General features: G+C 37.5%; 1 protein-coding gene across 2 annotated transcripts in view; it reads left to right on the plus strand.

The window, feature by feature from the left end:
• The first annotated feature begins 7,787 nt into the window (after positions 1-7,787).
• LOC139131140 (malonyl-[acyl-carrier protein] O-methyltransferase-like) overlaps positions 7,788-13,285 on the plus strand; it is a 32,856-nt gene continuing 27,358 nt past the window's right edge. For both annotated transcript variants that reach the window (XM_070697100.1, XM_070697102.1), the window contains exons 1-2: positions 7,788-7,926; positions 12,213-12,434. In XM_070697100.1, the coding sequence (XP_070553201.1) occupies positions 12,260-12,434 (175 nt within the window). In that variant the 5' untranslated portion in view covers positions 7,788-7,926; positions 12,213-12,259. The remainder of the gene's footprint in view (positions 7,927-12,212; positions 12,435-13,285) is intronic.

Below are 13,285 nucleotides of genomic sequence, written 5' to 3' on the forward strand. Positions count from 1 at the left end.
AATGGTTCTAATGTTGGTAATAATTAAACAAAATCTAGAACTGTTTGTTGCATTTTATGACTTTAATCTCGATCTAAAATCTAAAACTGTATGAATGCCAGCAAATTTTCATAAAAACAACAGTTAGCCTTGTAATGGGGCAGGAGCTGCAACTGTTGATAATTTTTTCAATATTTCTGTGCAATATATCAAACAGTTTCTTGGTGTGTTTCTCTACAGCATGCTGAAAAACAATATTCAGTTTGTCAACAAAGCCCATTTGTCTGAAATATTGGTGATAATCGATTAGAGTTCAGACTGAAAGTTATTTGTCAAAGATATAAATGCACGGTATAGGCTGTGTTGGCTAGCTGAATACTGGACAGCTCATGCTATGCTGTGTAGGGAGTAGAACAAGAGCATAATTGTACAAACTGAACAAAAATATTGTCAAATTTACAAAGTTAATACAGCTACTGCTCTGCTAATGCATACCAGCAGTGACAGTGATAGCTCTGACTCTGATGTAGTTTAAGGAGAGTTTCGGTCATAGGACTCTCAATTGACAGTGAAACATACATGTACACAAGATCCGGCCAGAGAGCAACACATAGAAGACTAGGGGACCAACAGTTACCGTGGATTTTTGAATTCTGGCACATGAGAAGAATCAAATATTAGAGAAAAAAATGGGGTTACCATGCTTGATCGTATCCAAATGTAAAATGAAAAGTCACAGTTTTTCTAAATTCACTTAAAATCAATATATAAAACCATTTCAAGTTCATGCAGTGAATGACAGTTTTCATCTGTACAATAACACAAAAGTAAAATTTTGAACAATAAAGACTAATTTAAATGAAAAAATGTGTGACTAAATGGAATCATTTATTTTTTACCAAATTTGCCATTATTACACCCAAAATTTCTGAGATTAAAGCATTAATTTGATGGAATATTTTAACCTTCCAGTATTGTCAATTTTGTAAAACATACATAGCATCTCAGTTGCATATGTCTTGTACTTTAGAAAAAAATACTTTTTGGTAGGTCACTGTGCTCAGTTTTTCACAATTTGGTAAAATGTAACTAGGAATACACAATTTTCATACTCTCTCAAGATTGTCATTTTGTGTGCTTTTCAGCTGGTGCCATTGACCTGGCCAGAGTTGGATAAACTTAAGTCAGCTTTGACTGATAAATCCAAAAAGTCCACTGATGCATTTAAAAATGAATCAATTTAAGAACTTATCCCAGGTATAAGGCTCTACAACCTGCTGATAAGAGGCAGTGTTGAGCATTTGCATGCAGAACTACATGTTTATTTTTATTCCATGTGCATTCCTAATAAATATATACGTCTATATGGTAATGGGGGGGGGGGGGTTCTGAAAAAATAAGAGTTCAAGTGCGATTCCTCCAAGACCCCCCAACCATTATTATTACATGCCTCGTATATCGAACGTCGCACGCTCCTTACGATTCAATGGTAACTCGCCGATGACGTCGCGGGCCGCATAGTCATCACTGCACTGAAAGTTAACCGGAACTATTTTCAACTTGAAAACTCTTGGATGTGAAAGTCTTGAAATTTCATGTTTTGCACAGAAAATCCAGTTTTTGGAAAATTTCGCATAAAAATATCGATCAACCGCATAACAGTAGTTTAAATATATCAATGCGCCATTCGATGATGAAAATCGTTCTATTTCTAACAGTTTTTCGTCTAAAATGAAAATAAAGCATTTGACTATATTTTGCCAATAAACGTAAATATTTTTGGTGCAAACTGAGTAAGAGAGGCATGTAATAAAAACATTATAGCCCAAACAAGGGACTATGTACCCTCGGGGCAGGAGACCATTTGCCCTCCTTTACGTCGGGCAAATGGTCACCTACCCTTGGGCACATAGTCCCATGTTGGCCCTGCTAGAGAAATAAATTTGGCTGAACTTTGGTCGGTTATTATTCTGCCGTCTCGAAACATCGGTTACACAAGCAACATTTTGGTGAAATTCCAAAGTCAATTTTTTTTCCATAACTCAATACAAACCTTTGTAAAATTTGACCCCCCTTAAATCATTGATTGTAAAATTTGACCCCCTAAAAAACGGTTTTGTAAAAGTCACACCCCCCCCTGTAAAAAACGAATGCTCCCTTAGATCGATTCCTGAAAATAAGTCAACGCACCGGCGTGTTTTTCACGCTGAAATTCTCGTGTAAAATGTTAGCGGAATGTCGTTCTCTGCGGTCGCGACCTCGGGTGAACCGAAACGGCAAAGTAAACGTAACTAAGTCCTTTGTTGTACGTCTTTTTCTTTTTAAAGATTTCATGAAAAATACACGGCATTTAAATACAAATCACTTCTACGCTTTTTTAAGTCAAATCTTTCCTTACACATTGCATTTAAAAAGGCATTGTGTGTTGCCCTAGAACCGAATTGTGAATGGATGCATTACAACGACTTTACTTCCTATGGCCTGATACTAGAAATGTAACAATTTTCATTCCGCGATAAGTGGCGACATTTCCGAGGCGCGAATTTTTTTTTTGTCAGTCTGGTACATGTATTATTTCTCACTCACATCCGTGGCAAGAAAGAAAAGTGATTTCAGATCCCTAATTATTTGTAACGGCCAGGCAGCTCGGGATAAATAAATTGGTCCTCGGAATATAATCGCCGCTTTTAGTTTAGTAGATTTTGATTTCTTTTTCAGAAACATGACGTATTTTCACCCACTTGGTTTGGTCTGTTATAGCATCTTTAGTCCAAAAAATCAAGTTTACAGCATTTATGTTTTTAACAGCCTTCAAATGTACAGTATTATGTTAAAAACACCATATAGTTGTGTTTGTGTAAAATATGGACTTGGCAGGAAAAGGGATACTGTACGATAGACCTGATCATGATTATTGATAATAGACACCTTCTTAAGATTTTATTTCTTATATACTAAATGCCATTATACATATATTAGAAATCTAGCCATAATTCTAAAAACCCGCAGCCCGCAGCCCGCACTTTAGCAGATACCTAATGTGATGGGATCAACCATGGCAGTCAATTCAAATCGCCTAGACGCCCAGACAAACATTGAATTTGCTGTAAAGAGCAAGGAGGCGGGTTTTATATATGCTTGAAGCCATCGAAAAATATGTAGAAAATGGCCGCTTTGTCCCTTTAAGTTCTCTGCTCAAGAACATCATCAATTAAGCTTAAGTACCGTGCTGGCATTTCGTGGCGCCAGTGGCCACTGTTTTACTATTCCCCAACCTTCCCTCTGTAATTAATTCTTGTATTTGTTTGCTGTACTATTTGAAGAATATACATATATATATAGAGAGAGAGGGAGAATGTTTGTGTGTGTGTATATATATATATATATGTATATATATATATATATATATATATATATATATATATATATATATATATATATATATATATATATATATATATATATATATATATATATATATATATATATATAAAGGAAGAAGTATATATATATATATATATATATATATATATATATATATATATATATATATATATATATATATATATATATATATATATATATATATAATATATATATATCAGCCAAGAGGAAACAGTGTATTATGGTGATAGGGCTTTCTCAATTTGTGCACCTCGCTTATGGAATTCTCTGCCATTACATATTCGAGCGGTTCAGTCATTCGATGTTTTTAAAAGTAAACTGAAAACTCACCTTTTTACGTCTTTTTATTCATAATTTTTGTAGTTTTTATGATGAGTTTTTATAACATGTTGCTAATTAGGGGCCCAAGCCTACCGGCTGGGCCCCTATTGGTTTTATAGGAGTTCAATATTTAGGGGCCCAAGCCGACCGGCTGGGCCCCTATTGGTTTTATAGGAGTTCAACTTTCTTCTACTTCTTCTTCTTCCGCTCTTTTTTTGTCGACCTAGAACTCAAACACCGCTTACCGCAAACTTCTGAAACTTGCAGGGCTAATAGGTACCTATGAGATCTCGTGCACCTGGGTATACAAAATTCGATTGGTCACGTGACCTGGCGGCCATATTGGATTTTCCAAAAACCTAAAAATGGCTTCTCAAGAAGACCCAGGGGTCTAGTCGATTTGAAATTTTTTTTATAGCAAGCATGGCCTAAGGTCTTAAGAATTTGCCAATAAAATCGCATGCGGTCACGTGACCTTGGCCGCCATATTGGATTTTGCGAAAATCGTGATTTAATCTTTAAAAATCTTCTTCTCCAGAACCAAAACACCAATTCGACTGAAATTTCACAAGTAACATCTTAAGTGTGATCTCTTTCAAGTTTGCGAAAGGCGTTTTGATCGGTCACGTGGTTTGGCGGCCATATTGGATTTTGAGAAAATCGTGATTTAATCTTCAAAAATCTTCTTCTCCAGAACCAATACCCCGATTCGACTGAAATTTGACATGTAACATCTTAAGTGTAATCTCTTTCAAGTTTGCGAAAGGCGTTTTGATCCGTCACGTGGTCTGGCCGCCATATTTGATTTTGCGAAAATCGTGATTTAATCTTCAAAAATCTTCTTCTCCAGAACCAACACCCCGATTCGACTGAAATTTGACATGTAACATCCTTAGTGTGATCTCTTTCAAGTTTGCAAAAGGCGTTTTGATCGGTCACGTGGTTTGGCGGCCATATTGGATTTTTCGAAAATCGTGATTTAATCTTTAAAAATCTTCTTCTCCCGAACAAACACCGATTTGACAGAGATTTTGCATATACCATCTTAAGTGTGATGTCTTTCAAGTTTGCGAAATGCGTTTTGATCGGTCACGTGGTTTGGCCGCCATATTGGATTTTCCGTAAAATATTAAATTTCGAGTGAAACGTACAGTTACTATTAGATGATGTTCAAAATCCTACTTTCTCAAGCTCGAATTTTGCACATAATATCATTAGTGCAAGATTTTTCAACCATGTTAACCGCTTGGGCCCCGCCAACGCTGCTTGCAGCTTTAATCTCTTCTTCTTCTTTCTTCTTCTTCTTCTTCCGCTCTTTTTTGTCGACCTAGAACTCAATCACCCTTACCGCAAACTTCTGAAACTTGCAGGGCTAATAGGTACCTATGAGATCTCGTGCCCTGGGTATAGAAATTTCGAATAGTCGCGCGACCTGGCGGCCATATTGGATTTCCGAAAAATACCGACTTAATTTTAAAAATCTTCTTCTCCAGAACCAACATACAGATTTAGCTGAAATTTTACTCATGTCATCCTTAGAGTGATCTCTTTCAAGTTTGCGAAAGACGTTTGGATCGGTCACGTGATTTGGCCGCCATCTTGGATTTTATGAAAATCGCAATTTAATCATTAAAAATCTTCTTCTCCAGAACAAACACACCGATTTAACTGAAATTTTACTCATCTCATCCTCAGAGTGATCTCTTTTAAGTTTGCGAAAGACATTTGGATTGGTCACATGATTTGGCCGCCATCTTAGATTTTATGCGCATATCTAATTCTGAGCCGGCCAATAGAGCTAAAGGTCTGATTTTTGGTATATAGGGATAACTTAGCAATACAATTTTTTTGACAAAATGTCACGTGACCTCGATGACCTTTGACCTTGAATATACGTATATGTCCATAACTCAGTAACCACAAGTGCTACACCCTTCATATTTGGTATGATGGGAGACCTTATGACACCACATCCTGTACCTCATTAATTATGCGCATATCTAATTCTGAGCCAGCCAATAGAGCGAGAGGTCTGATTTTTGGTATATAGGCATAACTTAGCATTACAATTTTTTTGACAAAATGTCACGTGACCTCGATAACCTTTGACCTTGAAAATACGTATATGTCCATAACTCAGTAACCACAAGTGCTACACCCTTCATATTTGGTATGATGGGAGACCTTATGACACCACATCCTGTACCTCATTAATTATGCGCATATGTAATTCTGAGCCAGCCAATAGAGCTAAAGGTCTGATTTTTGGTATATAGGGATAACTTAGCAATACAATTTTTTTGACAAAATGTCACATGACCTCGATGACCTTTGACCTTGAAAATACGTATATGTCCATAACTCAGTAACCACAAGTGCTACACCCTTCATATTTGGTATGATGGGCGACCTTATGACACCACATCCTGTACCTCATTAATTATGCGCATATGTAATTCTGAGCCAGCCAATAGAGCTAAAGGTCTGATTTTTGGTATATAGGGATAACTTAGCAATACAATTTTTTTGACAAAATGTCACATGATCTCGATGACCTTTGACCTTGAAAATACGTATATGTCCATAACTCAGTAACCACAAGTGCTACACCCTTCATATTTGGTATAATGGGAGACCTTATGACACCACATCCTGTACCTCATTAATTATGCGCATATCTAATTCTGAGCCAGCCAATAGAGCTAGAGGTCTGATTTTTGGTATATAGGGATAACTTAGCAAGACAATTTTTTTGACATAATGTCACGTGACCTCGATGACCTTTGACCTTGAATATACGTATATGTCCATAACTCAGTAACCACAAGTGCTACAGCCTTCATATTTGGTATGATGGGAGACCTTATGACACCACATCCTGTACCTCATTAATTATGGGCATATCTAATTCTGAGCCAGCCAATAGAGCTAGAGGTCTGATTTTTGGTATATAGGCATAACTTAGCATTACAATTTTTTTGACAAAATGTCACATGACCTCGATGACCTTTGACCTTGAAAATACGTATATGTCCATAACTCAGTAACCACAAGTGCTACACCCTTCATATTTGGTATGATGGGAGACCTTATGACACCACATCCTGTACCTCATTAATTATGTGCATATGTAATTCTGAGCCAGCCAATAGAGCTAAAGGTCTGATTTTTGGTATATAGGGATAACTTAGCAATACAATTTTTTTGACAAAATGTCACATGACCTCGATGACCTTTGACCTTGAAATACGTATATGTCCATAACTCAGTAACCACAAGTGCTACACCCTTCATATTTGGTATGATGGGAGACCTTATGACACCCACATCCTGTACCTCATTAATTATGCGCATATCTAATTCTGAGCTAGCCAATAGAGCTAGAGGTCTGATTTTTGGTATATAGGGATAACTAAGCTTTACAATTTTTTTGACAAAATGTCACGTGACCTCGATATCCTTTGCCCTTAAGTATGAGTATATGTCCATAACTCAGTAACCACAAGTGCTACATCCTTCATATTTCGCCGCCATATTGGATTTTACGTAGAATATGCAATTCCCACTGACACGTACAGTAACTATGAGATGATGTTCAAAATCATACTTTTCCAAGATCGAATTTTGCACATAATATCATTAGTGCAAGATCTTTCAACCATGTTATCCGCTTGGGCCCCGCCAACGCTGCTTGCAGCTTTAATTTTAACTTTGCTTTTTTACTGTCGGTTTAAAACAATTTTATGTTTCATCCTTCTCTTTGTTGATTTTAAGTGTAAAGCGCATTGGGATTATTTTTAATGTAATGCACTATATAAGAAATAAAGATTAAGATTAAGATTATATATATAAAGGAAATAAAGGCAACTCCACGCATCGGATCTACCGTTGTTAGTGCTTCGATATAGTGAATGAGTGGATCATTGTCGTCATTTTATGTGGAATTTGGTGCTTTGATCCTGGTCATGTGTCCTCTGGGTGCCCGGAGAATGACATAGTAGTATTAAGTATATGTATGTACAACAGCGAAAACACAAACAGTTCGAAAACAATGACCTCGACACGATCCAATTTGACCCAGTAAAGCTGATATGGTAATAATGCCACGTGATTTAAAAAGGATGTGACCTTGAGGTGAAGTCATATAGCACAAGGCTTTCGTAAAGAACGCAGCTGATATAGTCAGCAACGGTTAACGTCACAAAAGAGAAAAGTCAGAAGGTGGGTATAAGCCTAAACTTATTTTCATAGAAGCAGGAGGGCTTGTAGGCGTAATACATGTACTTGTGTGACCCAGAGTACCTAAAAACACTTGTCGGGATCTTCAGTGTCATCTATTCCCACGGCTATCTGCTGCCAGGCAGAATAAGACGCTCCAGGAAGCGGTAGGGAGTAGGGTCACACAGCAACTCAAACTGTACGAGTCGAACTAGTAACTAGGCCTAATGTTAAATATCCGACTGAAAGAGACGACGATTTGATCGTTAAGGCACACCACAGTCACTGTTAACTTTAAGCTTACACGTTGGCCACAACCGAGTACACAAAGTGTACAACCGGTAAAAGGATAGAAGACCGTGTACAATGCTACAGTCGATGCCTTAATTTGCCCGTACGTGATCGGTTGTGATTATAACCACAAACCATCGAGGAAACGGGACAGAAAACTGCAGCAAGACGTAGGCTCTAGTTTTCTCGAGGGGCTATGCTATAACTTACAAGTGAACGTGAAGACTTAATATGGCCCACGAGTGAAAACTTAATAGTACATTGTAGTCACCTGAAGAACATCGCACTCAGAGTTGATATATGATTTCAAATGCTATTAAATATGCAAATGAGCTAGCCTCAGGGTAACTGGTCAACTGGACCCCGTTCAACTGGACCCTGCACCCTAGTCAACTGGACCCTAAACTAATTTTGCCAAAGCACCCTTTTCCTAATCAATTTCACTCTAAAGGTATATTTTTTAGGTTCTGGTCCACTAGCAGTGACATTCTGGGACGTGATGAACGCAAATCAAAAACCAACTGCTTAGAACTCTTGATTTTCATCGCACAGGCGAACAGGCTTAATACATGTAGACATGAAAATTCGGTGAAACTTGTGTAAGTCAATCCTAAAATAAAGATAGATTGCGCTTTGTACCCGAAATGGCGTGCCCCAGGCTAGCAGCGCAGTTACAGACAATTGTGTCGTAGGCTAATACATGTACTACGAATGTAGGTCCACACACATACCGTGGCAGGGTTGACCTTTTGATGACGTACGCTACCCCGCTAAGAGATAGCGGCTTTTCCACAGCCAGGGTCGAGTTGAATTGGGGTGCATTTGACTGGAATGCAGTCGCTTTTAGGTCAAATTGTCCAGAAGCCATCATAAGTGTGCAACGCCCATGAAACTTTTGGTTTAGCATAAGTGTAATAAATGTCATATTAAAGCCGATCAAATGGTGTTAACCTAGTTTTGAAATACGACCCTGATTACAGAAAAAGGCCACTTTCATGACCTTGTATGACTACGTCAACAAGCTCCTTTGCTTTAGGGACTGGACATAAATTACAGGGGGGCGGTGTTTTTCGAAACACCGCTGCATGAAAAATAGTGACTCTTCAAAAGTTTATGCACAAAAATTTGTGACCCTCCCCCTTATCCGTGCATGAAAATAAGTGACCCTCCCAACAAACCCGCAATGTGTTCAAGACCTCCTTCTGACTTGCTATACTTTTGAAGTCAACTCCCAAAAGGAAGGTAAAATGCGGCCGATATATTATAACGCTTTGTCCAACAAATATCAAATCATATGTGTGTGATAATTCATGTAAATGTACTACTTTGCTTGAATTGGCAAGTAAAAAGTGCATGCATGTACAAAAAATGTAATTTTTAGATTTCATCAATAATGTCGATTCACTATGCATGGCAGCCTATGATGAAACTATGAATATTTTTTTCCCAATACAAAACTAGGTAAATCTGTGCATTTATGTACACCTAATTATTAGTATTAATGTTCATGACTAGACAAGAGTGGTTTCAAGTCTATGGTTGTGCAAGAAATTTGATTTTGGAATTTCACTGAAATGTCCATTCACAATGCATGGCAGCCTATGATGAAACTATGAATATTTTTTTCCAATACAAAACTAGGTAAATCTGTGCATTTATGTACATCTAATTATTAGTATTTTAATGTTCATGGTTAGACTAGAGTGGTTTCAAGTCAATGGTTGTGCAAGAAATTTGATTTTGGAATTTGACTGAAATGTCCATTCACTATGCATGGCAGCCTATGATGAAACTATAAATATTTTTTTTTCCAATACAAAACTAGGTAAAGCTGTGCATTTTTGTACACCTAATTATAAGTGTTAATGTTCATGATTAGACTAGAGTGGTTTCAAGTCAATGGTTGTGCAAGAAATTTGATTTTGGAATTTCACCGAAATGTTGATTCACAATGATACATTGTAGGCTATGAGGAAACTACAAATAACTCATAGGTTATCTGATCCTAAAGTGTTATTCAAAAGTTGTTCGACCTGAAGCTTCCAGTTGTCATTGATGACATTTTGCACTATTCTGAATAGTTTGTATTCTGTCAATGTCCTCAAAAAATGACAAATGTACATACAGCTTCATTGAAATTTGACACCGACCTATACCCAATGTATCGTCCATGGGAGAATGATATCAAATAAGTGATCTCCCACATTGTTATTGAAAGCGTCATTATAGGGGACAGTGTATATGTACAATAGAGGAGTTGGATAAGTAGAAATCATGACAACCTAAATCAATGTGGCTGCTTGGATCATCAATGCATTGTTAATTATACCCTTAAACTTGCGCCCGAAGGGCATGCCGAAAATGGAAATGACAGAAAATGAAAGTGCCAGGAGGTATTTTTTCTTTTTTCAGTATTCCATATTCTTTATACGAGCACATGCAATTTCAGCTTTGATGCATAAAAAGAGTGATCCTCCCCCATAGGCTTGCACAAAATTTTACGACCCTTCAAAAATGCTTGTGCGAAAAATGGCGACCCAACCCCAAAAAACACCGGCCCACCCCCCTGTAATTTGTGTCCAGTCCCTTAGCAGTCTGTGGATATGCAGATCTTTCTTCTTCAAGGAGATACAATTATTTTGTACACAACAATTGTACGGCATGGTTTCCCTGCGTGCCGCTGAAAATCAATATGACGGATCGGAACTATCCACAACAAACATGGTGGAAGTCATACAGGGGTCATGAAATGAGTCCTGTGTCACCCTAGTCAAACTACCAGTATAACTAAACTCCAGAGAGACCAATGAACCTCAGTAGTTCGATCAATTCAGTGCATTCAGCTGTCACGTTACTGGAGCTTTTTAGGCATGCAAATGATTTAATAATCAATATGTCATGCCCATTAAGGTAACAGCATAAACACTAGTCAGGCCAAAGCCTGCCGCACACGAGAGAATTTAGCTGAGCAAAATTTAATTCGAGGCTGTTTGCTCAGCTAGTTTACTCTTGAGTGCAGGCTAAACATACTTTAAAGTATTTAGTGCGTTCAGTTTTGATACATGACCTAATTACAGAAGTTCATTAAGTATGCAATTCATCTAATGATCGGTGTACCATCCTCAACAAACCTTCAGTATGACTAAGTCCAAGTATGGCCAATATACTTGGGAAGTTCGATCAAATTTAATGTCTACAGTTTTTAGATATGGCTTTATTGCAGAAGTTCATTCAATATCCAAAAAGAGCTTATAGTCAGTAATGGTGCTCAATATTAAGTGTAATCAATGTATTTAGGAAGTCTGGTAAAATTCAGTACATTCAGTTTTGATATGGTCTCATAAAAAACTTCAATAAATATGCAAATTGCTGATATGTAATGCTTATTAAACTTTCGGTATACCTAAAAACTAAGAATGAACGACGTACCTATGTAGTCCGATCAAATTCAGTCAATAAAGCTTCAAGGTGTGCCTAATTACAAAAGTTTATTAAACGTGCAAATGAGCTAATTATCACTTATCACGCTCATGAAACTTACAGCATATCTAAATCTGAATAAGACCAATTCACCTAAGAAGTCTCATCTAATGAGATGCATTCAGTTTCGACATATAAGGTAAATATGCCTGTATATCAAACTTTTGACACCACTGTAACAAAAGTATGACCAATATATCTCAGACGATTGGTCAAGTCTAGCGCATCGACTTATGATATGTAATTAAAGACAAGTTCAGTAGATATGCAAATGGTGATTTTAATACTTTCTCTACTACCAGACTAATGTGGATGTTTCCGATCTTCTTTTCATTTTATAAGTTCAGAAGTCTAATACCCTGAGTTACCTTAATATAAATAAATGGATAGATACATAATTTAATTACTGAATAGTATAGTTGTGAATGAATGAAAATTGACTCCTAAGTGGGGCAAACAAAGTATTAAGATAGACCGCTTGTTCACTTTTTCCGCATTCTTTCTCATATATTTCTCAGTGACATTTGAGATACAAGACACCTGGGGTACACCAGAAATTGGCACGATGAGTTTCAGTCGTGTGAAGGCGTTTGCTCCCACGTCGCGTGCACTTGCCTCGGGGTACATGGAAGAGATTTCCGCGGCAATGCCATTGAATCGGCAAGATATTTTACTAGACGTTGGCTGTGGAGTAGGAGGTCTGACAGCACTTTTGTCAAAGCGTGTTGCAAGAGTAACAGGTAAGAGTCAACACCGGGTAAATAATGTAAGCTTATCTACAAAGTACCGGGATTTACGTCCGAGTTAATATCGTAAAGCGGGGTTATTAGAGGGATTAATTGAAGAAGGGAGAATGCAACTCAGAATGGCTTACGCGTTCCGTACATCCGCATCCAGAAATCAATGATTGTTGTGGCGATATGATTTAACACGGGGAACGGATTTCAATATTGTCGAAATACAGATCCATATTTAATATTAATTGGTTAAGACATTCATTTTACATTGATGCCACAGCATAATCTTAACTTACGCAAATTTTCAAACCATCTCCATAAAAAACAAAAGCTTTATACCTGTTAGATTTACCACAAGTACTGAGATCACCGCAACACCACATTGCCTCTATTCAAATTGTAAATGACACTGCACACGTGATGTCGTCACACAGTAAGCTACTCGACTGCTGACCGGGTTATCCAAAAAAGTTACATGATTATGTAATGGGCAATGCTTATTTTGGTAAGGACCTATTATCAATGTTCGTAATGTTTCCGTAATTGAATATTTCAGGTACTGTGGGAAAACATACGAACGTTCGTCAGTCTTGCAGCTTAGGGACTGGACAGAATTACAGGGGGAGGGGGTCTGCCGGTGTTTTGGGGGATGGGTCGCTATTTTCGCACAAGCTTTTTGAACGGTCATAAAATTTTACGCATGCCTTTTAGGCGGAAGGGGGGGGGGGTCATCTTTGTTGCGCAACTATCGCAACTATAAGAAGGACAGAAGTGGCCGATACAGTGCTTCTCCCCAAAATATCAAATCACAATACATTGGAATTTATTCAAACTATTAACAATTTTCCCTATAA

This window comes from Ptychodera flava, chromosome 4, assembly GCF_041260155.1.
Source record: "Ptychodera flava strain L36383 chromosome 4, AS_Pfla_20210202, whole genome shotgun sequence".
Taxonomy (NCBI): domain Eukaryota; kingdom Metazoa; phylum Hemichordata; class Enteropneusta; family Ptychoderidae; genus Ptychodera; species Ptychodera flava.